Here is a 27345-nt window from a genome sequence, read left to right on the forward strand (position 1 = left end):
GGCAATGCAAAAATGACAGCTAAGGTTTGGAGACATGAATGACTACTGATGCTGGTTCCCCACTGATCCGTGTTCCAAAACTTGACAACAAATTGGACAGAACAACTACATATGAATTATCCCGACCAGGCAGACATGTACATTCGTAATATATGACAGATTCTTAGCTTGTTGTCATACTTTGTCGAGCAATCCAGTACATTTTGTCCCCACAAATCCTAGCTTTCCAGGAGCACAGATTTGCAGAACATTTACTCAAAGTACCTTGCATTAGTATTCACTATTCAGAATAATGACCCTCAAGAAATCATATGCATGGATGCTAGAGCTGGCATGATGTCCAGGCAGCAAACTAACTCAAATAGCAACATAAAGAAAGAAAAGTAAATGTTACCTGCATGTTTCCAACTAAGTGCACCTCCAAGATTGTAAGACAGATAAATAACACTGAAGTCGAAATAGGCACAGATGAGATTTCATCAGATGCTACTCCCCAAATATACTGGAATAATCATGTAGATACTCTAGTTGAAACAACAGATGAGGTAAAAGCCTGATACTTACAATGCTGACAGAGATCACATGTAACAGAACGTTGAGCAATTGTGAAACTTTTCTAGAGTTTCTTAAATCTAAGTAAATTCAGAGATATCACAGCAACATGGCTTATTAAAACGAAATGGTTATTCAATCCTTGCTGTATAATGTATATGCTGTTCTACTTTCTAGTGTATAAATGTAAGCACTGCACTGGTACTGATACATGCCCATTTGGAGAAAATCCCCTTGACTAAGAGGTTCCAATCTTACAAAGCAGTGACGGCACCACATTTCTTACCACCAGAATCGGTTTGCACAAAGTGAAAAACAAAATTGCCATGTATGGTTGGTGACAACATAAAAAACATCCAAAGTGGTCGCATCCTATTCAACTCCAGGATGTAATAACATAAAATGATCTTTTACATCACATGATTTCAGACGCAAGTGACCTTCCAATTTCAGAAGAGCTGAATAAACCAACTGTGACGCAATTCAGTTGGGCAAGTATATGGGGTGGGCTGAAGATCAGCTGCATAGACCAGCATTAACTGGATAACTAGATTGGAAAATGGTTTCTCCATTAAGACTTAATTGTTACTTGGACAATGGTGATTAGTGCAAACAGTTGTACAAATCCGGTGAACTGTGTAATGTTACACCTTTAGTTTGTCTACCTTAATAAAGCTAGAGTATTACAACTGCAACACCATCAACCATGCAACCAGCATAATAGGGCACTGTTCCCATGCGCTGACTAAGCTCACTTCAAAGCTTCTTATCAGATTGTTCTCCAGTGCTTTTCAAGTCATCTGGGTTAAGTCTTGGTCTTTTTGTGCTACAGCCATCATTCTCCAGAGACTTCAACTTGTTTTTTATCGCAGATATCTTTGCAGCACGATCAGTTTGTGCTAATTTGCTTCCCGAACCACCTGCCAGTTTCTTGTCTTTCAGTGCTCTTTGTGAATTACCGGAATCTAGGAAACACTTCTCGCTCGCTAGGTGAACCACCACAGGACGTCCACAGACCAACTTGCCATTCATCTTCTCCTTTGCCAACTGAGCTTCCTGCATGCTCACTTCAGGTGGCAAAGGTGAGAATTACCAGGACCCATCAACATTTGCAAGAAGTAATGAGTATCACTCGTACCTCTTTGGTAGTGTACTGAACAAAGGCATAACCACGAGGCTCGCCTCGCTTCGGGCCACGCGTATGCAACAGGAAATCCTCAGCTATGATCTTTCCATAGGGGGAGAACATCTTGATAACGTCAGACCTGGAGAATCACACTATAATATTGGATTACACATAACACCAGGCCGACCTTGGAAGGGAGACGGGCTAGAGAAAACTCACTCTGATATCCTAAAATCCAGATTGCCCACATAGAGCCTACTCGCCGACTTATCGCTGTCAAGACCCTTGGGATCCTGCAAACTAAGCTGGTTACAAACACAGCATCTAGGCATGCTGCACAATCATCTGTCGCCCCTTTCTAACCAAGACTCACTTACCATTGCCACTTGAAGAAGAAATCGTTGTGTGCACGACTCAGCGCCAATTTCAGAAAATGGATCTTCTGCTGCAGAGAGCAGAGAGGACAACCAATCAGATGCACGAATTCGGCCAATTTACCACAGCGGTATGTACTCTTAGAACAGATTCTCTACAGTACCGCAAACATCAGACATGCACCCAGATATCGGTATCGCCTACAGGATTCGCTGGTCGCGATTGCTAACATCGAACTACCAACATCAGAGCGTACGCGAAGAGTGCCCGCGTGAGGTCTAGATCTATCTGGACAGAACTGGCGACAGAGATGGGCGGGAGGCAGGGCAAGCCGGAAGAGCTTACCGGCAGCGCGGGAGCGATGAGAGCGTGCAGGGATCGCGTTGCTCCGCCGAAGAATTCGGGCAGCGATGAGCCGATGAAGCACGGGGCGGGCGGGCGGGCGGGGCGGCGGCGGCGGACCGGAACAGTTTTTTCTTTTCCAGAACGGAGCAGAACAACTGTACAGCAAACGGGGAATGATCGGATTTGGGTCATTTTGTAGCTGGGCCAAGCCGCAAATGCTATGCCACTGCTCGCCACCGACGTTGGCCGGCCCAGGAGCGGGCGGGCTCAATCGGTTTTTCGTCGTTTTTTCCCTTCTGGTTCATGTTTTCGTGCTGTGGTTCTCAGTGTTTCTCTAGAGCATGTACAATGGTTGATAAGATAGTCTTATTTTAAGTCTTGCATGTGATTTAGAGATGACAAAAAAATATGTCTACAATGGGTCATCTCTTAGCCTTATCTTTAATAACTAGCTATTCCTAAAAACGTGGTGAGACATATTGTGCTAAGAGATCATCTCTTGTCTTCCTTTTCTTATGATTTCTCTCTCCTCCACCTCATCATTTATCCTACGTGGCGTGCCTAAGATAGAACCATTGTACATGCCCTTATTCGACTATTTTTTTCGGGTTTCTTTTATTTTCTCATTCATTTCCTTTTTATTTTTATTTTTAAAATAATTACATAATTCCATGTACTCCCTCCTTTCCATTAAATTAGGCGCCTAATTTTTATGCACGAAAATTAGCGCACGGTGATCCCCGTGCACGATCTCCTCTAACTATCTGGTTGACCAATCCTATCTCTGCTTCAACGTACGCGCCCGCCCCAGGCAATCTGTTGACAGTACGTGTGAGAGAAAATACCGTCGTGGCAGTCAGTTACTGCTAACTGTACGAGAGAGAGGGCATGGAGAGAGAGAGAGAGAGAGAGAGAGAGAGAGAGAGAGATGCATGCGGGAGGAGAAAATCGTGGCAGTCAGTTGTTGCTAACTGTACACCTTAGATTTTAGGATTTTTTTATAAAGGCTAAAACGCCTTACATATCGGGAAGGAGGGAGTATCTAAGAGAGTGATCTCCACTTATGGACGTGTCATTGTTGAGATCAGGGATTGTAGTGGAGATCCCCTTTTAGTTGTTCACCTAAACGTCTTATATTTAGGAATGGAGATAGTAGCAGTTATCCAGATTCAGGCTACCCATAGATGTAATACCCTATTCCTGCTTTACGTTTGTTTGATGGATGATGAACAAATGAACTATATAAGTTTGAGCTAAGTTCTCACAGCCAGCTTTGGTAGTGCTCGGGTGGGCCTATAGCTACCCCGAGCATCCTTCTTTTCTTTCTCTTCCTAGCTTTTCTCCAGATGCTAAATCTGAAGTGTTTAGGAGCAGTCTCCTTCTGATGGCCATGGTCCTGCCCTTATATAGAGTTCGGGGGGACCTGCAATGGTCCTTTAAGTTAAAAAGGTAAGATGTTTCAATAGTCTTTGTTGCTCCTATGCACTATGGAGTTTGCCAAGAGTGGCAAGTATATAATTGTCTAAATCCTAAGTATCTTTGATCGAGAGATACACCTGTTCGCGAACGTCGTCCTGGGCTCCACACATGAGCGTCTGGAAGCTAGTGGAGGCCGCAGCTTTTGTCAGGGTGCCAGAACCATAGTCAAAAAGGCGGCTATGTGTTGTTGTGTCAGTCTAATGAGTTGCCCCCCTTATCGTGTGGGGAAACGCGATATCGACCTGCAAAGCGCCATCATTTCCTTAAAACACATGTTCAACACATTTCACCCGAGAAAAGAAATCGTGTAATTATTTGATTAGACCTTTGTGGGATTGGATTTGTTTGCTCGTTGAAATGCCATAATATGAGAACCAACATCCGTGTACGAAAAACAAAATACGAATGAGGAAGGAAAATATATCGTGATATAAGTCAATGATCCTTGCATCATAGGTGTTGTGATTTCTTGAGATCCTAATTGACATGGTTCTGCAACATCACAAAGAGCAATTGTGAGGAATTGACATTCTAATGAATGAAGCATCATTGGATTGTTCCATTCTTTTCAGCTATGTTCCCAAAAAAGAGAAAGTAGATTGATCTGCTCCCAAAAAGAGAGAGGAGATTGACCTGTCCCAAAAAGAGAGAGGAGAATGATCTTGACGCCTGCGTTGGTTTTCTTAATGAAAAACAAGAACATTCTTTCATGAACTTCCATGACAAATAAAGAAAAGAAAATGTTTCAATAGTCTTTGTCGGATTTTTAAGATTTTCCTGCGAATGCCTGGATTTGTCATGCAAAAACAGATAAAATTGACATGATGTTCTAACGGATTTGCCATGCTCTAAAACAAAAGTTGCCACGTAGTAACAGAAAATGGCAGAAAAAAAATGTTTTTTACGTGTCAACGACGGGCTTGCGCCGGCCTGAACCCTATATAACTTTATAGAAATGTTTACACAGATGAAGGTTACAGCGGGTTGTGAAGAATAGAGAAGAGCAAGGGGATAGCCAAAGAGTACATTAGGTTGCAATCTCGCGGCAAGGTTTGACAACATAGAACTCCAATCTTGGAGGAGCATTTGGCGCTGGGAATTCTTGCATCTTTGAGACCAAAGATTCAGATCGTCCGCCCTGCGCAGAGTAATTGTCATGCATTGATCGGGATCTAACGATCCTAAGGGCGTTCACTGTGATTGCTTACAAAACTGACGTGGTAAATGACACCAAAAAACTCTAGATTAGACCTAGGATCCAAATATAATCAAATTGGTCATTAAAACACACACCCCGACCAACCTTGGATTTCTAGTTGTGCCAGGCGACCCGGATCCCTTCTTATGTGAATATGTAACTATGTAAGATATGGCAAGGTACCGCACAACATTATCGACAAGATGAAGTTTTTTTTTAAGGACAAGACGATAGCAGATGAGATTTTTCACATCCTATATACCTAAGAGAGTCATCCCCACTAACTTATTTATATCAACATGCAAATATGTCACCTCACCGTACAATTATGAATAGAAAAGGCCAACCTCAACATGCAATCAGAAAAAAAATCCACATTCAACCATGCATGAGAAAACGTTCTCCATTCAATCATTCTACTTATATGCAATACATATTTTACAGTTATACATAGTTCGATATGACAAGTCGTGTGATTTAATTTTGATTCTCATGTTATCAACCCAGATTTTCATCAACCAATTCAGGCAATACACGGGGTCTATATGTATATATACTATGTACAGTACTGTACAGAGTTGGGCTCACTGACAATGATCACAATATACAAGACAAGATTGGTTGCACATGACCTTCCCTCCGCAGAAAGGAAATTGCAACTCTGCATTTCTTTACATATGCATGTACAGGAATAATTGAGCTAAATCTCTAATCACACCAGCAACCATAGACCACACACACATTGGCTCAAAAACAGCCACTCTTGGGAGTGATCTTCCTGACGCTATCCTGGAGAAACTGAAGCGCACCAGGGGAAACATAGGCCCTCTCCATTGTATTTACCTTTGGGGCCTCGAGGATCGCCCTTGGAGGAGACAGCGCATGCTGCATTGCCCATATCGCAAGCGGGCGCATATATATCAGCGATCTATAGTGGCCATCAATAGTCCATGCTTCTGGAGTTTGAAACCAATACCTGATTGAAATGATATGTTAACTATTTATAGCTTATATCCAACAACCAGTTATCTCAAATGAATTGAGTCCCTATATGATTATATCCAACAACCAGTGAACAAGTGGTATTTAATGAAATCATAGCTAGGCATTATTAGATGAATTAAGAATTTAAGATAGCGCAACCATCAGCACTAAAAAGCATGATCCTGATCAAAAGTAAATATATGTCAAACACTAAAACTTTAAATATAGTGATGAGACAAGAGGTATACCCATAGCCCTCTTCAGACCATCCTGCAAGAAAAATGCCTTGCGCTGTAGTGAAAGCCTGATCCTCCATTCCATGGAGCAGCATCGTTGCAGCTAAACTGTATGTTACTCCAGTCCAGATTTCTCTTGACTGCATACATGTCTCGTCTACCTTCCCATTTGGGTGCATACCATTGACTGCTCCAATGCGTCCTCCTTTCACCCTCATCACATTATAGTCAAATATTTTTTGAAGCGTGCATTTTATTCTGTCCTCATCAAACAGAGGTGGCAAGCCAGATGATGCAGTGTACCATTGTCCGGCCAACTGATCTGCCTGGATGGAGTGGCTACTGTAACTTGTTCCACTATCATAATTGAAATATGAACCATTCCATAACTTGGCTTCAAACACGTGCTTAGCCTTTGCAAATTTCACCATGCACCTGTCAGCATAGTCATCATGCCCAAGGCTGCGGGCCATTGCGGCTGCAGCTTGAAGGGCAGCAAGCCAAAGACAACCACAATAGGCACTTACTCCAAGAACAGTCCAAGCATCATAAGTTTGATCAGGAAAACCATCATTCTCAATCATACAATCACCATCACGATCAAACTGTTCAATGTATTCCATAGCAGTACAAACTGCAGGCCAGACATCCCTGCCAAATGACATGTCGTCTGTTGCAGCAAAATCCCTGTAAACTTGGAGCACAAACTTGGGATTCAGATCTTTCCATCTACTTGTATCATGTATATTGTATGCATTCAATTCATGCCAAGGATCATGTGCTCCGAGATCATGGGGAACAGCTCCAATTACTTTGCGTGTGCCCCATGTACCATCAGCAAGAAATCTGACTCTAGTTCTATCTTCACGCAAAACAGCTCTAGCAAAGTCCCGTTGAATACTCAGCTCAATCTTAGGAAAGAGATCCAACAGAGCAAACGAAGCATAGAAGTGTACATCGTAAGTGCACCACATGAAGTACTCCACTCCTTCAAGGTACAAAAACTTCCCAACATTTTCTTTGTCATCAAAGTCAGGTGGGCTAGAACCAATAAGTGGAACTGTAGAGTTGCAAGTGCTGTTATGAAGTGGCAAATCACTGTCCTCAGGTAGACTTGAACTCAAATCACTGTCTGGGAGTACATCCACTAGATCAGTAATTACAAAACTACATTATAGAAGCAAACACATAATTATATCTTTTGGCATTGTCACCATTCATGAGAGATGCAATTAAAATGACAAGATTAATTTAGTACTGTGTTAATATACTCTGGAACCAACCACATAGAGTAAGTTTTCTTTGTTACAAAAGAACTTAGCCTTGAAATAAATGTGCTATATAGATCAATAAGAACTTGTTCGTTCCAAAAAAAACTATTTCCAGAGGAATTTGTTTTTTCTTGTTCTAAACAGCTTCTTATTGCAGTGAACTATTTCTACATAGAAATAACCAAGTGATAGTTCATGTGGAATATTCAACATGAATTTTCCTGAATGGAGAAAATACAAATTTGTATTGCAATGTCTCTGTTCATGTAAAATAAATACTGTGCTACAAAGGGGTAACTTGAAGGTGAGGTCTGGACAAGGACATTCCAAGATGAGACTACCAAGTCAAATCCTATCAACAGAGAGAAAAGGAAAATCAGGAACAAGGATCTGGAGAGATGATTACCAATCCAAACAGTTCCTCCCGCTACTAGGAAGTATAACTCATTGAAGAGAGTAATTTTGTACCTGCAAGAGTAAAGTACAATGTAGCACATAAATATATATTTATCGTACATAGCTAAAGCTATAGACAAAAAAGTATATTCTCTAAAGACGTATGAAGTGAAGGCTCAAATTCCATGTGATTAATAATTGGAAACTGTCCACCTCACTCCCCCAAAGGCCAAAGAGTATCGGACCTCAGGTTGACCATGAACTAATTTTCTGAATAATTAACCACCCTGAACTTTGAACGACTATGAACGCAAAAAACGGAGGGACGATCAGGGGGAGGGGTGGAGGGACGATCCCATCGGTAAATGTTTTTACTGTGCTCGTCGTTGCCTACTCCGTCTCAGAGGCGGCTTCGTCGTTGACCCCATGGTGCCCAGCACTGATCCGACCGTTGTGCTGTTGGCGTCTGACGGCGTGTTCGCAGGATCGCCGACTGCAGCGTGCGTGGTGAAGCAGCGACCGTCGCCGGAGCTGAGGCGTTGGAAGGGCCTTCTCCAGGTGGTACCACGGGAGCCTGTCGTCCTCGGCGACGTGATCTCCACGGCAGGATGGAAAGATGTTATATCATCGGCAGGGTCTCGGTTGTCCTCGTCAACGGTGCGGGGAGTGGTGGCTTCTTCATCTTTGTCATCGATGGGCTTTCAGTCAGTGGTAAAGGTAAGCAGCTTGAATATTAGGGCCGTGGAGGGCGGGCAGATGGCCTGGCCCTCTGCGGTTATCATCCCAATCTCGAGGGCCATCAATGATGGGCATATGACCCAGTCCAACTCGGCTTTCCATGACAGCCCACGAGGCATGCATAGCTGACGTGACTATCACGTGTCTTAGGATTACGGTGGAGCTTTTGGAATCAGATACCTCAAAGCATCCGAGTGGGATGAACGGACACAATACTGCAACAACTAGCATTCACGATGAGGAAGATCCAGGAGAGAAGATGGCACCTTGGTTGCCAAGCAGGACAAGCAGGCGGAGAGGCTTATACATGGATAATTGATTGATTTACAGCCAAAGAGAAGAAATGAGAGAGTACAGAGTAGACTATAATGCCCCAGTAGACAAGAACAGAGGACGACTCCTAAAATCGCCCTCCTAGAGAAGTGATCCAGTATTAAAACTCCGAGATGTAACAATGCAAAATATAGCTTATCAGGGGGTTAAGAGGACATTTGAGATACTTTGGGGCAGAAAGTTGGCTATTTCCTTAATAATCTTAGAAATAGTTATGAGTGCAAGTCATGCACAAGTATTATACTGTACCATTCTGGAAACCTTTCATCACGGAGAATTGGGGTCTGCCACTTATCGATTTCCTCTTCCCAATGCTTGTACTCTGTCAATCGGATGGGAATCAATAGACAGATTCAGAAGAAATAAATTAACCAGAAAAATATCTCAACACAGAGAGCACCACTAGAATAGAGTAATCAAACCATAATCTTCATGTATGAGGAGAAAATTAACTGCTATAGTCAACATATACCAAATGTATGCCACAATTTTTTTAAACAAAAACATACTCATCAAGGCATCTTGCGCCAGGTTTATAGCAGATCTTGGGGAAGTTCCGTAGAACTTTGTATATCTCCTGCCAAAAGAGCACGAAATCAAACCTTATTAAACAAATGGAACAGCTGGTCTTATTGATCTTAGTATATATTCAGATAAATACACACGGAAAGTTTAAGAAAAGGTAGCAGAACTATAAATTCAGCCTACGGAATTGGATTTAAGTTTATACAATCACAATCACTATGTTCTATGAAGTATAATGCTACAGTAAGGATGGAGGATAAACTAATGAGTGTGCAGAACATACAAGTTTTGGAGTTCAGAATAGATGAATTAACACCCATTTGGACTTGGCATTATTATCACCAAACATAAGAAGTTTGGAAAATAGAATTTACCTGTGGTACGTACTTCCCTTCTTAAATTTAACCTTGGGAGAAGACCAAGCTAACGAAAATACGACCGTACATCTTCCATGTGGTTCAACCCAGGTTGAAGCAGAAACTGCTGCACAAACTGTATCACCCACTGAAGAAGGCATGCTGGGGCCAGCATTGAAATTATCTCGGTCAAAGCAACCACCCTTTCAAAAATTATATGGCAAGACATAGAGTACAGTCAAATATTTTTGCCAGTTTTTGTTTATTTCAAATGGACAAATCGGTTCAATGTATGATTCACTTCTTTGCACGAGTATCCAAATACCAAGCCTACAAAAAAGAGGTGCATTCTGACTGTAGGACAAAAGGAAAAATCACCTGGACCATTGTGCCCCACATCTCCTTAGCAGTGACTGAACTTTCTCCAGAAAGCCCAAAAATTGGCAACACTGTGACATCAACATTTTGGTTTTCACGTGCAGCAACAGCAAATGTTACTGGAGGATTATTGTTGGCAGTCCTGCAACGTTTTTAATTGATAATTATTGCTAGATAAGCAAAACACTAGATTAGAAGAAACATGCAGAGAACGTCATGTATCTGGCAAAAACTATTGCTTCTTTAGACAGAGATTGTTGGTGCTTCTAATACAAATATAGGGATGAGAATACGTTATGTCACTGAAAAAACTCCGTCCCCAAATCGATCAGAACAAGCCAGTGTGGAGATACTGTTGCAAACAATGATCAGCTAGAAGCTCTTAGTTTGCATTTGGCACTTCACAGAAATGCTTAAGGAAATCTGCCAAATGACCATAGGAAAGACAATTATGGACACTTGATGACTTACTTGTGATGTAGGAGAACACCAGAAATTCCATTTTCTCCACTGCATACGAAACAGATTACAAATCATTTCACTATATTTTTAGTTATAGCATAAACTGTACTAAGCGAAGCCCAACTGACATGAATGGTTCATTTACATGACCACCAGACTGATGTGAAAGTCCACCAATAGAATTCTGGATCGCATCAAGAACAGAACATAATTAAATCAAAGAAACAGAAGAAAAAATTACATAAGAACATTGGAGTAGAAGAGTAGCAAGTTACTACCGCCCAGGTCATTACTAGGCTGACTTTTGCCCTTTCCTTTCCGGTATTCACTAGCTGCACAATTTTCATACCCATACAAACATAAGATTACAAACACTACATAAGGCAGCAGTTATTAATAAGAAAAAGCATGATGCTAAATCAAAATTCTCTAATAAAATTGGTGGTCATGCCACAGTACTTAAATGTACAGTAATATTCTCAGTGTGTTAACAGCGTATACACTCTTCATAAACATACACGAGCTCTGCATACAAGCTTATACAATGAGGAGTTCAAATTTCAGACATGTGAAACATTAAGTCTATATCGCGCCATAATAACCATTGCTCCTACAAGTAATGAAGAACTTACAGTGTAGACAAAAACGGAGACTGGGAGACTACTCTCTTCGTAGTTGTGGGGAATAAATGGAGATATTTGACGGCAAGATAATTTCAGTTCAGGATCAGGTTCACCTTTAAAATCAAATGGATAAGAACTTGTGAGTCTCATTAGCATGTTTGCAGTACCTTTAATGATGTGCCTCATAATCTATATCTATACAATAACAACAACAACAACAACAACAACAACAACAACAAAGCATATATTGCTCCAATGGCGAGTGTTTAACATGTTTAGCATGCAATTAATAACATACCAAATATAGACTATCCACGTAATTAACGCGTAATTGATATCCTACCTAATATTAACGTGTAATTAATTTTCTGCCTAATATAAACATGCAATTAATTTTCTATCTGATATCAACGTGCATTACGCATTTAGTTCATACTAAAAGCACTTAGTAGTTTATAATTCAGTGGCAAGTGTTCAGTATTTATTTTTTATTTTTATCTTATACAAACATTTTTTTTCTTGCATTTTACCCCCTTCATTGCATATAACACGTCGTTTTAGACATGGATGCAGTCCTAAGCTGTAACTTCGACCTTTTTTTTTTTGAAAACCCAACCCATATATTAATTAAATTAGAATGTTAATACAATCATTCATTACAGCATCTGCCACACAGGCCGGAACACTACTAATAAGAACACTGTCAGACCTTCATTTTGTATATGAATATGATTATGTTACTAAGAAATAGCAAAAGAATTTAAAATATTTAGAAAAATCTAACGTTACTGATTTTTTTTCTCAATAACCTGTTTATACCGTAGGTGTGGATGACACCAACCAAACTAACCCGCAATATGAAGACCTGCGCGGGCCTGTATCCATGTCTAAACAACGTGTTATTTGCCCTATGTCATTTATCTGCTTCTGTTCATATCCTCCTCGAATTATGCTTGCACTGAGATTTTGCTTATACAATTGGATCCTTCTTTTATAACTAAAACAAAAAAAATTAACAAATCAATGATTAGCACCCTCAGCCTAAATTCCTTAGGTTCTAGTAATCAACGCTTACGCGCTCCTTTGTCGATGCTCATGCTGGAGCCTAGTAACTTTCCAACCACTTTTTTAGTGTGTCGTCCTAAAGAATTTGTATGTTGTCGGTAGTCTAATTGTTTACAGAGCATAAGATGGTAAAAGGAAATTTTGTACTATATTTTTATAGGAGTCTGTATCCATTGCACATCATTAGTGTATGTGGTGGGGTCTAAGTTATTTAAATAACATTTAGCATGCATGTACTATCGTTTATAGTTCAACTAATAATAATTAACATGTGCGCTTAAAAATATTTTTGCGTGAGATTTTTCTAAATGCAACTGTGATGATGTATCGTTTGTGATTTATGTAGCTAGAGTTACAAAATATACCTGCTACGATCTGTGTAGGACTGTAGGTACAATGTAGCTATAGTTACGCAATCTACCAGTTATGATCTTGCGGAGGTACAATTATGAAGATCTAATAGGTGTGATATGTTTAGGCACAATTACAAAGAATCGATCTGTTTAGGTCCATTTATACAGATCTAACAGATGGGATCTAATGGGTACGATCATTTAGGTACATTTATGTTGATCTAACGGGTATGATCTGTTTAGGTACGATTATATAGATCGAAAGGTTGTGATCTACTAATAAAGAGACGGTCCACCAGATCAACGATCGGATGTTTTGCTTTTTGTGGAAATTTCTAGCATATCTCTCTATTTTCAACCTGTTATGACCGGTTTAGCTTATAACCGGAGGAGGCCCACCGGGCAGTAGTTAGGGGCTTGGCCCACAAGTTATCTTAGGTTAATTATTATGCAAGTTATCTAGGTTATAAGTATAGGCTGTAAGACTCTTTTCGGAATTAAGCAATAAAGATATTTTCTATCCCTATTGCCCGGCTCCCAGAGGAGCCGGAACCCTAGCCGCCGCCGCCCTCCTCTTCCCTCGCGACGGCGCCGACGCGCCGGAGCGCGCGCCCTCGCCCCCAACCTCCGCTGTTCTGCCCTTATAACCTAAGGAGTAGAGCCGGTAGGAACCCTAGTCCTACCAATTTGGTAATCAGAGACCAAGTTCCGATCATGTCGGTGCCACCACCACCGCCGGCGTTTTCCAGCGGCTCCACCGCGCCGATGACGACGGCGCCGCCCCTCACCGCGCCGATAACGTCCACCGCCGGGACAACCGCGCTGGCGGGCCTCGGCTCCACGGCGGCCCCGGCCGCGCCGCCATCCCCGGTGCCCTCTGCGCCACCGCCATCCGCCGTCTTCACACCGGAGCAGGTCACGGCTACCCTGCGGGACCTCGTCACCGCCGTCCAGGGCCTCCACCTGCAGCAGCAGCAGTACGCGGCCGGGCCCTACATGCACCTGCCGACGGCGCCCGCTACCGCCTACGGCCACCCGCCGTGGCCGGCCCAGGGCGTCTCCTCGTTCGGTGCCCCTCTGATGCTGCCGTTCCAGGCGGCTTCACCGGGCGGCCCTCCGGCTGCCGCGGCGCCCCTCTGGCCCTCGGTGCCGACGCCGTCATCGGGTCCCTGGCCGATCCAGCAGATGCCGTTCCAGGCGGGACACCCCAACGGGACCACGCCGGCCGCGGCCCCTCTGTGGTACCTGCAGCCACCCTCCCCCGCGGCCACCGACGCCCCCGCCCACTCCCCGCCACCGGCGCCGCCCCTGCCTAGCTCGGGGGCACCCCCGCCGACCGGCCTCCCGCTTCATCAGGTCCGGTTCCCGCCTTCCCCGTCGCCACTTCCAGCGTGGGCGGCTGGGTCTTCGCCTTCGCCGGTCTACACCACGGCCCCCGGACAGCCGACCCCGTTCCCGCAGTTCGGGGGGCCATCGGGTTCCGCCGGTCCCTACCCGGAGTACTCCGACCAGGCGCCACCCGCCTCGCTGCTCCGCACCTCCGAGCCAGCTCGACACGGTGTTCCCTCCCAGGCACCGCCGCGGTTCGCCAAGATCGACTTCGCCACTTATGACGGCACGAAGGACCCCCTCAACTGGCTCAACCAGTGCGACCAGTTCTTCCGCGGGCAGCGCACACTCGCTTCGGAGCGGACCTGGCTTGCCTCTTATCACCTCCGCGGCGCGTCACAGACGTGGTACTACGCTCTCGAGCAGGACGAGGGTGCCAAGCCTACTTGGGAGCGCTTCCGCGAGCTCTGCCTCCTCCGCTTTGGGCCCCCGGTTCGCGGGAGCCGCCTGTCGGAGCTCGGCCGCCTTCCTTTCACCTCTACGGTGCAGGACTTCGCTGACCGCTTCCAGGCCTTGGCGTGCCATGCGTCGGGCGTGACGGCGCAGCAGCGCGCCGACCTCTTTGTTGGTGGCCTTCCGGATCACATTCGCGTCGACGTGGAGCTTTGCGGCCCTCAGGATCTCCAGACGGCCATGTATTACGCCCGGGCCTTCGAGGCTCGCGCCCAGGCCATGTTGCCGGCTACCCCGGCCCGAGGAGGCCGGCAGACCAGCCGCCCGCCACCTGCACCAGGCCGGCCGCCCCCGGCCACACCGGCACCCACTACCTCGACCACGACGCGCCCCTTTCGGCGTCTCTCTCCGGCGGAGCAGATGGAGCGGCGGCGCCAGGGCCTCTGCTTTAACTGTGACGAGCCCTATACGCCGACCCATGTGTGCCCGCGCCTCTTCTACTTGGAGACGGTCGATTTCACCGAGAAGGACGCTTTGGCCGATGAGGCCGCGGCACTACCACCCCCAGCGGCGGCTGAGGGCGCACCCACGGCTGCCCCGGCGACGGCCCTCGTGGTCTCTCTCCACGCGCTCGCCGGGATCCGTGACGAGCGGACCATGCTCTTGCCGGTGACGATCCACGGCGAGCTCTTGGTGGCCTTGGTGGATACAGGCTCCACCCATAACTTCCTGCCCGAGGCTACCATGCGTCGCTTAGCGCCCGCCGACGGGCGGGAGCAACTTCGGGTCACGGTGGCCAACGGCGATCGCCTCCGGTGCCATGGCCTCGCACGGGACGTACCCATCACCATCGGCGGGGAACACTTCTCCATCACCTGTGCAGGCATCGACATGGGCTGCTTCGACTTCATCCTTGGCGTCGACTTCCTGCGGACCCTCGGTCCCATTCTTTAGGACTTCGACGCGCTGACGATGACCTTCTGGCGCCTGGGCCGCCGCATTCGGTGGGACGGCGTTGGGGGCGCCACGCCCGTACCACCTCAGCTTCAGCTGGCCGCGGCCACCTCCGAGGCCGAGCATCCGCTCTTGGAGAACCTTCTGCAGCAACACGACGACCTCTTCACCGAGCCACAGGGTCTTCCGCCCGCCCGCGCATATGATCACCGTATACATCTCTTGCCGGGCTCCGCGCCGGTGGCGGTGCATCCTTACCGTTACCCGCAGCTGCAGAAGGATGAGTTGGAGCGGCAGTGTGCGCTCATGCTCGCGGCAGGCATCATCCGGATCTCCACCTCGCCGTTTACAGCGCCAGTGCTTCTTGTCCGCAAGTCGGACGGCACGTGGCGTTTCTGCATCGACTACCGTGCCCTTAATGCTGTTACGCTTAAGGACAAGTTCCCTATTCCGGTGGTTGATGAGCTCCTGGATGAGCTACACGGGGCGCGCTTCTTCACCAAGCTCGATCTCCGGTCGGGGTACCACCAGGTGCGCATGCACCCAGATGACATCGCCAAGACGGCGTTTCAGACTCACCATGGCCACTTCGAGTTCTTGGTGATGCCCTTCGGCCTCACCAACGCCCCGGCGACCTTCCAGGCCCTGATGAACGACGTCCTCCGGCCCTACTTACGTCGGTTTGTGCTCGTTTTCTTTGATGATATTCTGATCTACAGCGCCTCTTGGGCAGAGCACCTCCAGCACGTCGCCATCGTCTTCAACGAGCTTCGGGCGCACCATCTTCATCTTAAGCGCTCGAAGTGCTCGTTCGGGACGCCTTCCGTCGCCTACCTCGGCCATGTCATCTCGGCCGACGGGGTGGCTATGGACGCCGACAAGGTGGCGGCCGTCGCAGCCTGGCCGACGCCGCACTCGCCGCGGGCTCTTCGCGGTTTTCTCGGCCTCGCCGGATACTACCGGAAGTTCATCCGGGAGTTCGGCCTCATTGCGTCGCCACTCACGCGGTTGTTGCGCCGCGACGCCTTCGCCTGGGATGAGGAGGCGACAGCAGCATTCGAGGCCCTCAAGGGGGCCCTCACGACGGGGCCCGTTCTTCAGATGCCGGATTTTGACCGCCCCTTCGTGGTGGACTGTGACGCCTCGGGAGCCGGGTTCGACGCCGTGCTTCATCAGGGCGATGGTCCTCTCGCCTTCTTCAGCCGGCCCTTCGCTCCGCGCCATCTTAAGCTCGCGGCGTACGAGCGGGAGCTCATTGGCTTGGTGCAGGCCGTGCGCCATTGGCGGCCCTATCTGTGGGGCCGGTCTTTCCAGATTCGCACGGACCACTACAGTCTCAAGTTCTTGCTGGACCAGAGGCTCTCGACCGTGCCGCAGCACCAGTGGATTAGCAAGCTCTTCGGCTTCGATTTCTCCGTCGAGTACCGCCCGGGTCGTCTTAATACTGTGGCCGACGCCTTGTCGCGCCGCGACTCCGACCTCGACTCCACCGTCGGCGCCGCCGAGGGGACGGCGTTGTGCATCCGCTCCGGGCCCACCTTCGGCCTCTTCGCCGAGATTCGCCGGGCGACGGCGACCGCTGCCGACGCGGTCCTCCTTCGGCAGCAGCTGGCTGCCGGCGACCTGGAGGAGCCTTGGCGCTTCACGGACGGCCTGCTCCTCCATGGGCGCCGCGTTTTTGTTCCGGCACATGATGATCTTCGTCACCAGGTCATGTTGCTGGCCCACTCGGCTGGTCATGAGGGTGTGCAGAAAACCCTCCATCGTCTACGCGCCGACTTCTACATTCCTGGTGATCGTGCCTTAGTCCGTGACTGGGTGCGATCTTGCATGACATGCCAGCGCAACAAGACGGAGACATTACGGCCGGCTGGTCTGCTTCAGCCTTTGGACGTGCCGTCTCAGGTCTGGGCAGATATCTCCATGGACTTCATCGAGGGCCTTCCCAAGGTGGGCGGCAAATCAGTCATTCTCACTGTGGTCGACCGCTTCTCCAAGTATGCCCACTTCATCGCGCTGGGGCATCCATATACTGCCGCGTCCGTGGCCCGTGCCTTCTTCGAGGGTATCGTTCGTCTTCACGGGTTCCCCTCTTCGATTGTCAGTGATCGGGACCCGGTGTTCACAGGCCATGTTTGGCGCGACCTCTTCAGGATGGCGGGCGTCAAGCTCAGCCTGAGCACGGCCTTCCACCCACAGACGGACGGCCAATCCGAGGTGGTTAACAAGGTGATTGCCATGTATTTGCGCTATGTTACAGGTGATCGCCCTCGGGCTTGGGTGGATTGGCTCGCGTGGGCAGAGTACTGCTACAACACCTCCTATCACTCCGCCCTGCGTGCTACACCATTTGAGGTGGTCTACGGTCGGCCGCCTCCGCCTATCTTGCCGGTGGACCCGGCGACGGCGCGGACGGAGGCCGCCGGTGAGCTTATTCGCAACCATGATGAGATGCTCGCTGAGGTCCGTCAGCGTCTCCTCCAGGCCCAGCAGCTGGCCAAGCATTACTACGACGGCAACCATCGCGAGGCGGAGTTCGCGGTGGGTGATTGGGTGTGGCTGCGTCTTCTCCACCACTCTACGCAGTCACTCGACCCGCGCGCGAAGCGCAAGCTCGGCCCTCGCTACGCCGGGCCCTTCGCCGTCTTGGAGCGCATTGGGCAGGTGGCCTATCGCCTTCAGCTTCCGGCCGGTGCTCGCATCCACGACGTTTTCCATGTGGGGCTGCTCAAGCCTTTTCGTGGAGAGCCACCGGCCGCTCCACCCGCGCTTCCTCCGACCGCCGACGGACGTCTTCTTCCGGAGCCAGAGAAGGTGTTGCGGGCGCAGCTCCGTCGCGGGGTGTGGTTCGTTCTGATCCAGTGGGCGGGCCTTCCGGAGGAGGAGGCTACTTGGGAGCAGCGTGACGACTTCCGCCAACACTATCCAGACTTTCAGCTCGAGGACGAGCTGTTTGCGCAGGCGGGGAGAGATGTTATGACCGGTTTAGCTTATAACCGGAGGAGGCCCACCGGGCAGTAGTTAGGGGCTTGGCCCACAAGTTATCTTAGGTTAATTATTATGCAAGTTATATAGGTTATAAGTATAGGCTGTAAGACTCTTTTCGGAATTAAGCAATAAAGATATTTTCTATCCCTATTGCCCGGCTCCCAGAGGAGCCGGAACCCTAGCCGCCGCCAGCCCTAACCGCCGCCGCCCTCCTCTTCCCTCGCGACGGCGCCGACGCGCCGGAGCGCGCGCCCTCGCCCCCAACCTCCGTTGTTCTGCCCTTATAACCTAAGGAGTAGAGCCGGTAGGAACCCTAGTCCTACCACAACCATATTGTGCTTTTAGTATATATAATATATAATAGACAGATGTGGAAAGCTCGAACAGCTATTGTGCCTGCCCAACTAAAAACTGTGACCTATGAGCCATAAGATAAGGAAACTGGAGCGATCTTGTTATCATGACGTCCATCTTACTGCTTGGAGTGATTTCTTACTAAAATAAATGAGTAGCATACCATCATAAACAGTCCATGCTCGAGGAAACAAAGCATGGTATGTTGAACGGTCACCCCTTAATTTCCAATCCCAGGATGATATGCCATCATCGCTAGATTTTCTGAATCAAGAAACACCAAATGATCAGTCAAGTATTTACGATACAACTGATATTAAAAGCTAGAAAGAAGAACCCCCCACAAAAGGGGGATCATGCTTGTCTATATTGTCCATATAATTGAACAGAAATAGTCTAAAGACCGGCGCATTAGGTACTGAAAGGGTTTATTACAAAAAGATCCATGGCCTTCATATGAGAAATGTGATTAGGACCGCAAATCAGTTAAATAATTAAATAATTATTTTTTATAGTAGATTGTGTCATGACTAACTCCGCCTATGTTGTCTCAACATAGCCGGTCCCAAGCCCGGGTAAAGGAGGAGGGTTGTGATAGGCTTGGCGAGCCAACGTCAAACCTCAGCCACTCTTATGGAAATGAAAACCAAAAGGACTATGTTGGGGCGTAACCCTCTTTGCGACATGCCATGAACCAGGGTGTGGTGTTAAATGGGTAAGGGCCAGGCCGTCACCCCCTTGGTGGCGCGCCGTATCTTGATTTGGATACGGTGGTAAGTGAGCAAGGATCGGGTCATCGCATCCTCAGTGGCACACTACATCGACGCCCAGGTGTAGTGAAAAGTGAGCAAGGATCTTCGCATTTGACTTGACGAGTGCGAAGGGTAAGGAAGCTAGCCAAGCCACGTAGGATCCGCTTAGGTAGTTGGAATGTAGGGTCCCTAACGGGTAAGTTACAGGAGTTAGTTGATAAAGCGACGAGGAGACGTGTTGACATCTTATGCGTACAAGAAACTAAATGGAAGGGGCAAAAGGCGAAGGAGGTGGAGGATACTGGCTTCAAGCTATAGTACACGGAGACAACTACAAACAAAAATGGAGCAGGCGTCTTGATCAACAAGAGCCTCAAGTATGGAGTGGTAGACATCAAGAGGCAAGGGGGCCGGATTATCCTGGTCAAGCTGGTAGTTTGGGACTGAGTTCTTAGTGTTATCAGCGCATATGCCCCGCAAGTAGGCCACAATGAGAGCACCAGGAGGGAGTTCTAGGTAGGCCTAGGACATGGTTAAGAGTGGGCCTATTGGCGAGAAGCTCTTCATAGGAGGGGGCCTCAATGGCCACGTGTGTATATCTAACACAGGTTTTGAAAGGGTGCATGGGGGCTTTGGTTATGGCGGCAGGAATCAAGGAGAGGATGTCTTAAGCTTTGCTTTAGCCTATGACATCATCGTAGCTAACACCCTCTTTAAAAAGAGAGAATCCCATCTAGTGAATTTTAGTAGGGTCAACACTCTAGCCAGATTTATTTCGTCCCCGCGAGAAGAGAGGACATGTGTGCTTGCCTAGATTGTAAGGTGGTACTTGGAGAGTGTTGTCCCTCAACATAAGCTTGGTGTGGCTGACTTCAGCTTCCGGATATGTGTCTAGAGGGATAAATGCGCCAAAGTCGCTACAACGAAGTGGTGGAAGCTCAAGGGGGTGGGGGCAGCTCAGGCTTTCAAGGAAAGGTTTATTAAATAAGGTTCTTGGAAGGAAGGAGGTGGTGCAAACAATATGTGGATGAAGATGGCGACTTGCGTTTGGGGTGACCAGGGGAAGTAGAAGCGAAGCTAAAGATACCTTGTGGTGGAACGATGATTTTCAGAAGGCTATTAAGGAGAAGAAAGATTGTTTCAGACGCCTACACCTGGATAGGAGTGCTGACAACATAAAGAAGTACAAGTGGCAAAGAAGACCACAAACCGAGCGGTGAGTGAAGCAAGGGGTCGGGCGTATGAGGACCTCTACTGGCGTTTAAACATGAAGTAAGGCAAAAGGGACATCTATAAGATGGCCAAGATCCGAGAGAGGAAGACGAGGGATGTCAACCAAGTCAAATGCATCAAAGATGGAGCAAATCGACTTTTGGTGAAGGACGAGGAGATCAAGAATAGATGGCAAGAGTACTTCGACAAACTGTTGAATGGAGAGAATAAGGGCCCTGCCATTGAGTTGGACGACTCCTTTAATGATGACAACGACGTTTTGTGTGACGAATCCAGGAGTCCGAGGCCAAGGAGGCTTAAAAAATGATGAAAGGAGAGAAGGGCATGGGCCCTGATTGTATCCCCATTGAGTTGTGGAGATGCCTTGGAGATAGCAATACTGCAATGGTATGCCTAACTAAGCTTTTCAACCTCATTTTTCAATCAAACAAGATGCCCGAAGAATGGAGGCGGAGTATATTAGTACCAGTCTTCAAGAATAAGAGGGGTGTTCAAAATTATATTAATTACCGTGGAATTAAGTTGATGAGCCATAGAATGAAGCTATGGGAGAGTCATTGGGCATCGCTTCAGAAGAATGACAAGCGTGACAAAAAATCAGTTTGGTTTCATGCCTAGAAGGTCGACCATGGAAGTTATTTTCTTCGCACGATAACTTATGGAGATACATGGAGCAAAAGAAGGACCTACATATTATGTTTGTTGACTTGAAAGGCCTACAATAAGAAATCGTAGAATGTCATGTGGTGGGTCTTGGAGAAACACAAAGTCCCAACAAAGTACATTACCCTCATCAAGGACATGTAAAACAATGTTGTGACAATTGTTCGAACAAGTGATGGCGACACCGATGAGTTTCCAATTAAAATAGGACTGCAACAGCCACCAAGGGTCAGCTTTGAGCCCTTATCTTTTTGCTTTGGTGGATGAGGTCACAAGGGAGATACAAAGAAATATCCCATGGTGTTTGCTCTTTCCAGATGATGTGGTGCTAGTCGACGATAGCTGGACTGGGGTTACTAAAAAGTTAAGAGTTGTGGAGACAAACTTTGGAATCAAAAGCTTTTAGGCTTAGTAGAACTAAAACTGATTACTAGGCACAAGGAGGAGGAGGTTAGCCTTCATGGGCAGGTGGTACCTCAGAAGGACACCTTTTGATATTTGGGGTCAATACTACAGAAGGATGGTGATATCGATGAAGATGTGGGCCATCGAATCAAAGTCGGATGGATGAAGTGGCGCTATCTATAGGACGGCGGTTCGACCTGCGATGTTGTATGGCGCAGAAATGTTGGCCAACAAAAAGGTGACATGTCCAAAGTTAGGTGTTGCGGAGATACGCATGCTGAGATGGATATGTGCCCACACAAGAAAGGATCATCTCTGGAATGATGATATATGTGATAGAGTTGGGATAGCACTAAGTGAAGAGATGCTTGTCCAACATCATCTGAGATGGTTTGGGCATATACAATGCAGGCCTCCAAAAGCGCCGGCGCATAGCGGAAGGATGAAGTGTGCTGATAATGTCAAGAGAGGTTGAGGTAGACCAAACTTGACATGGGAGGAGTCCATAAGGAGAGACCTGAAGGAATGGAATATCACCAAAGAACTAGCCATGGACAGGGGCGCATGGAAGTTAGCTAGCCATGTGCCAGAACCATGACTAGGTTTCGAGATATTATGGGTTTCAACTCTAGCCTACCCCAACTTGTTTGGGACTGAAAGGCATTGTTGTTGTTGTTGTTGTTGTTGTTGTACTGTGTCATGACTGATATATATATTCTTACATACAAAGACCGAAGAGAACATTCCATACTTGCATCCATTAGGCAGAACATCCATGGATAGAATTTCAGGAAATTAAGAATGTGTTGTCTGACATGGCAAAAAAAACATACTTTAAACCATCATGCTGACCAGGAGCTAAAACTGAGGAGTACTTTTTGGTTCCTCCTTCTCTAGTTATAAAGATCTGCGGTGAATTAAGAACAGAATGATTAAAAAAATGAGAGGTGTATTTTAGGTAAGAAATTATACTTTTAGCAAAATCATGCACTGCTTGCTTTGACACTCGTAGAGAACTTAAGAGTGTAGATAAAGATACATCACAAAGCTTATTTAACACGCATGGTCATGAAAAAAAAAACTTACTTAACACATGAGGCAGAATAATCTTCAAGGGCATTTGTTTTTAGTATGGAACATGTGAGTTTTCATCAAACCTCAACAATCCAAAAACATGATGCCATTTTTAATATGTAACAAAAAGTTAGGACATTAGTATATTTTTGCTTAATTAACTAGCAGTGCATCTATGATCTATCTACCTAGTGGCTAACACAACGAGAGGGTTCTCAATAATTATGTACTGTCTGTTGGCTGATAACACCATGAAGTATCGTATTCCAAACAACTATTCCAAAGGATAATAGGGGGGGGGGGGGTAATATAAACTACTCTGTTCCAAATTATTAGAAGTTCTAGCTTTGTCCTAAGTCAACTTTTCTTTATGTTTGACCAATTATATAGAATACATAAATCAACATGTACACCTCATTAGATTCATCATAAAATATTGTTCAAAATTGGGATCCATAACAATATGCATTAGAAGCAAGGAAAAAGAATGAAACTGAGAAAAAGGTAAATATTTGAGGATATAGCATGTTTTAGCAGGGTAAAAGGTCTCAGTCACCGAAAATTGGTTTTCCATCACTGGTGACATATCACATGAACCAGGGGTTATCTGCCAATGTTTGAACTCCCCTCTAAAACCTCTTGATATGCTACCAGTCCTGAAAAGGGGAATAAATCATAAATAGGGAGTGATTGTTGGCAACAGAAATAACGGAAGCATGTTTGTGAAGTTTATCATCATGAGTTACACACACCCCATCCCACCAAGGGGTACTCCTTGTGAGGCTGATGGTTTGGTGCTCTCCCTCGTGAATGGATCAATCGGTGCTTTCTGGAAATTGATAAATATCCATGTTAAAAGGAGCCAATAAATAAAGGTACACTTGAATGTAACAAGGTTTTCCTTACGTAGAACATTTAGTAATATGAAATGCACAATCAGCAGGCTCTTGATACATCAGCATCCCAGACCAGGGACCCGTGTCAGCAGCTGCTGCTACAGTTTTGCCGTGATCAGAAATTTATGTTCTTTGTTTCAATGTTCTTCTTCTTTTTATAATTTTATTTCATTTGTTTGGAATTGATTTTGGTTTGGGTTTGTATTCTGAGGCTTCTCAGTGTCTTTCTTCTAAATTCTAATACAAAATTATGTGAATTTAGATGCATGCTTAAGAAGAAAAAAGTAGTATGCCAATGCATTACCCTTCCCTGGGAAGCTTCTTCTCGAACATATGACCAAAGCCGGAGGCCAAGCTTCATCTGATGGTCAAGGGGAAAACATAATTTGGACATCTTCCTCAAGACTTCAGAAGAATGACAACAGGGACAGTTAGTACCTCTGTTTGACAATTGCATTTTTCATACCATTTTAAAAGCTTCTCTGAACGTAACATTGAACTCCTTCAGTCTATTAGCGTGACTACTTAATTTTCTTCTCCAAGCATGTTCTGGTGGTGTACCGTCATCGAAGTCCAGCTGCAGGTGTTGCCATAAAAATCAATAAGAAACATCAGAATAATGAGGCCAGTAACAACAACAGCCTGTTGCAATTATATGATCTAACAAATCCCTATCATATTTTGGGAATGATGCCACATGTTTTACCAAAAACTAAGAATAACTCCTTTCCAAATAAAAAGAAGTCTGACGAGTCTGTGATGCCTTAATCGTGAAATTTGATCTCTTGACTGCATAAAGCCTGATAAACTGTTTTAGTACAGGTACAACTTCTGAATATTCACAGCAATACACAAAACATGCCATAAAAAATACACAAAAATAGAAGGACTCTGGATATTCAAAGCGGCCATAATAATCAGCAACATAGCAGACTAAAATATATCAGCAAAATGCTGTTGACTTGGAGAATGTCGAATGGCGCAATATTACAATTTTGCCACCTCCCCAATACGCACAAAGAAACAGTGTCTGCAGGCCGATTCTGACTGGCAAGTGTCAACTGATAGCAATTGATGGGAGATGATGAAGAAGGCCTCACCAGATGCAGGGTGCTCCTGCTCACTAACTCATCGCGGCGCCATGAGTGCTTCCTCCGGTAGAACAAGCTGCCGCCGGAGGAGGACTTGCCGCGGGGCATGGCGGAATCCCAGGTTTATTTCGAAAAATAAACTGGTGCTGGTAGTATTAGTTGAGGGCAGCTTGGATAGGGTCAACCGAGATTGGTCTTCAAGAGGGAAAATTTTCGTTGGATTCGATTCTTGAAAACAAAGAAAAAGACGAGAGCAAAGACGAACAAACAATACAAGCAAACTATGGCGAACAACCCTTGCTTTCCAGCAGAGGGAACCACGTCCGCATGGGACGGCACCAGAAGATGGGAGAAGGAGGCTGACGAGGAGAAGAGGCGAAGGATTCCGGCGGAGGAGGAGAGAGGACTTTATTGGGGAAGACTGCCGCGTGCCGGCCCGCCCACATTCAATATACCTATTTTACTCCCTTTGTTCCATTTTTTTTAAAGCACATTTGTTCCATACTCCCTCCGTTACTAAATACTCCCTCCGTTACTAAATATTTGTCTTTTTAGAGATTTCAAATAGACTACCATATATAGACATATAGAGTATAGATTCACTCATTTTACTTCATATGTAGTCACTTATTGAAATCTCTAGAAAGACAAATATTTATGAACGGAGGGAGTAGATGACTCAACTTTGTATTAATTTTAGTACAAAGTTGAGTCATCTATTTTGAAACGGAGGGAATATATATTAATAAAAATGTAGTAGTATAAAGTTACTAAATCAACAACATTTAATTTAAAACAAAGTAAGTACCTTTTAAACAAACAGGCTAAATAAATGTGCGTTCCTACATGATGTAACAATATTAAAAAGGACGTCCATAACAGGTGCGGCAGTTGATAGTTAATCCTGAGTCTCTATGTGCTAGGATTTTGAAGGCAAAATATTACCCAAACCAAGATATCCTTGAAACTGGCCCAAGAAGGGTTCGTCTTTCACATGGCAAAATATAGTTGCGGGTATTCAAACTTTTAAAAGAGGTTACATCTTGTGTGTGGGAAATGGCGAGTCCATCAACATGTGGAGAGACCCATGGATTCCAACTAGCCCGAATAGGAGGAATATCTCTAATAGGGGGTTGTCCTGATTGATAGGGTGTCAGACCTAATCAATCCATAGACGGGTAAATGGGATGAGAACTTGATTCAGGACATTTTCTCTATGGTAGATGTTACATGAATTTTAAGGATACCACTCAGCCCAAATGGGTTCGAGGACTTCGTGGCGTGGCGTGGCACTTTAATAAATCTAGAACTTTTTTTGTCAAGTCGGCATATCACGTGGAGTGGAGACACCAATTTGGAAATATTTCACAGCAGTTTCAATCTTCATCCACAGGTTCATATCCTATATGGAGTAAAATCTGGAAGCTCATCGTTCCTGGTAAAAAAAATTGTTGGAGGGCTCTTCATGCGACACTCCAGGTGAAAGCTATACTTGTAAATCACCACATAGGGGCAGATCCTTTATGCCCCATGTGCCATAATTATCTCGATGATATTTCACATCTTCCCTTTGAGTGTTTGCCGGCTCAACACCTTTGGAAAGAACTGAAGCTTGAATAGCGGATTATGGCATCTTTTGCTGTAGACAGATCAGGTTCAGAAATGATGGAATAATTACTTGAATCATCATCAGATCAGTATCGTGTTCTCCAAAATGTGGGGGTGGCTGAGGTGATAGCTACAGCCTGTTGATACTTGTGGTGGATCTGTCGTCAAACAACACATTCAAAAAAGGTTCTACCTGCTGCTAGTTGGATGATGTCTACCTTGGCGTTGTGCAATGCTTACGTGAATGCTAATCAAAGGTGTACAGCGAGAGAGGTTGAGAAGTGGAAGAAACCACGTATGGATCAACTCAAACTGAACATTGATGCTTCATACCATAGTGACTATGGGCGCAACTGCAGCAGTGACTAGGGATTCTCTTGGTAAATTTGTGGTTGTGGCTTGCTCTTTTATCCCTTATGCGTCTCAAGCCTCTACATTGGAGGCATTGGCCATGAAGCATGGTCTGTCCTTCATTTCTTCTCTGGGTATCAACCAAATCATTGTGGAATCTAATTCTTCTGAGGTTATTGATGCTTGCACCGAAGGAAATATGCCCTAGAGGCAATATTAAAGTTGTTATTTATATTTCCTTATGCCATGATAAATGTTTATTATTCATGCTAGAATTGTATTAACCGGAAACTTAGTACATGTGTGAATACATAGACAAACAGATTGTCACTAGTATGCCTCTACTTGACTAGCTCGTTAATCAAAGATGGTTAAGTTTTTGACTTGACCCATCCGTTA

General features: G+C 45.9%; 2 protein-coding genes across 3 annotated transcripts; both read right to left on the bottom strand.

Annotated features, from left to right (window-relative positions):
• Positions 1 to 1039: 1039 nt before the first annotated feature.
• LOC123168346 (probable RNA-binding protein 18) lies at positions 1040 to 2526 on the bottom strand. Of its 2 annotated transcripts, none has more exons than XM_044586219.1 (5): positions 2399 to 2526; positions 2056 to 2123; positions 1898 to 1971; positions 1691 to 1817; positions 1040 to 1608 (listed from the first exon to the last, which is right to left on the bottom strand). In XM_044586219.1, the coding sequence occupies exons 2-5, from the start codon at positions 2056 to 2058 to the stop codon at positions 1309 to 1311; spliced, it is 504 nt and encodes a 167-aa protein (XP_044442154.1). In that variant the 5' UTR covers positions 2059 to 2123; positions 2399 to 2526; the 3' UTR covers positions 1040 to 1308. The 2 variants fall into 2 exon arrangements, with proteins under 2 accessions (XP_044442154.1, XP_044442160.1); XM_044586225.1 differs by having other exon boundaries at positions 2056 to 2120; positions 2399 to 2505.
• A 3022-nt stretch (positions 2527 to 5548) lies between these two features.
• LOC123181424 (non-lysosomal glucosylceramidase) lies at positions 5549 to 25422 on the bottom strand. Its single transcript, XM_044593683.1, has 18 exons — positions 24997 to 25422; positions 24363 to 24473; positions 24201 to 24257; positions 23753 to 23829; positions 23557 to 23656; positions 22760 to 22833; positions 19037 to 19137; positions 11387 to 11490; positions 11033 to 11086; positions 10883 to 10938; positions 10764 to 10802; positions 10293 to 10434; positions 9933 to 10117; positions 9543 to 9610; positions 9283 to 9355; positions 7973 to 8034; positions 6308 to 7427; positions 5549 to 6051 (listed from the first exon to the last, which is right to left on the bottom strand). Exons 1-18 carry the CDS (start codon positions 25093 to 25095, stop codon positions 5823 to 5825), a joined length of 2751 nt encoding a protein of 916 aa, XP_044449618.1. The 5' UTR covers positions 25096 to 25422; the 3' UTR covers positions 5549 to 5822.
• Positions 25423 to 27345: the final 1923 nt, after the last annotated feature.

Source organism: Triticum aestivum, chromosome 1D (genome assembly GCF_018294505.1).
Source record: "Triticum aestivum cultivar Chinese Spring chromosome 1D, IWGSC CS RefSeq v2.1, whole genome shotgun sequence".
NCBI lineage: Eukaryota > Viridiplantae > Streptophyta > Magnoliopsida > Poales > Poaceae > Triticum > Triticum aestivum.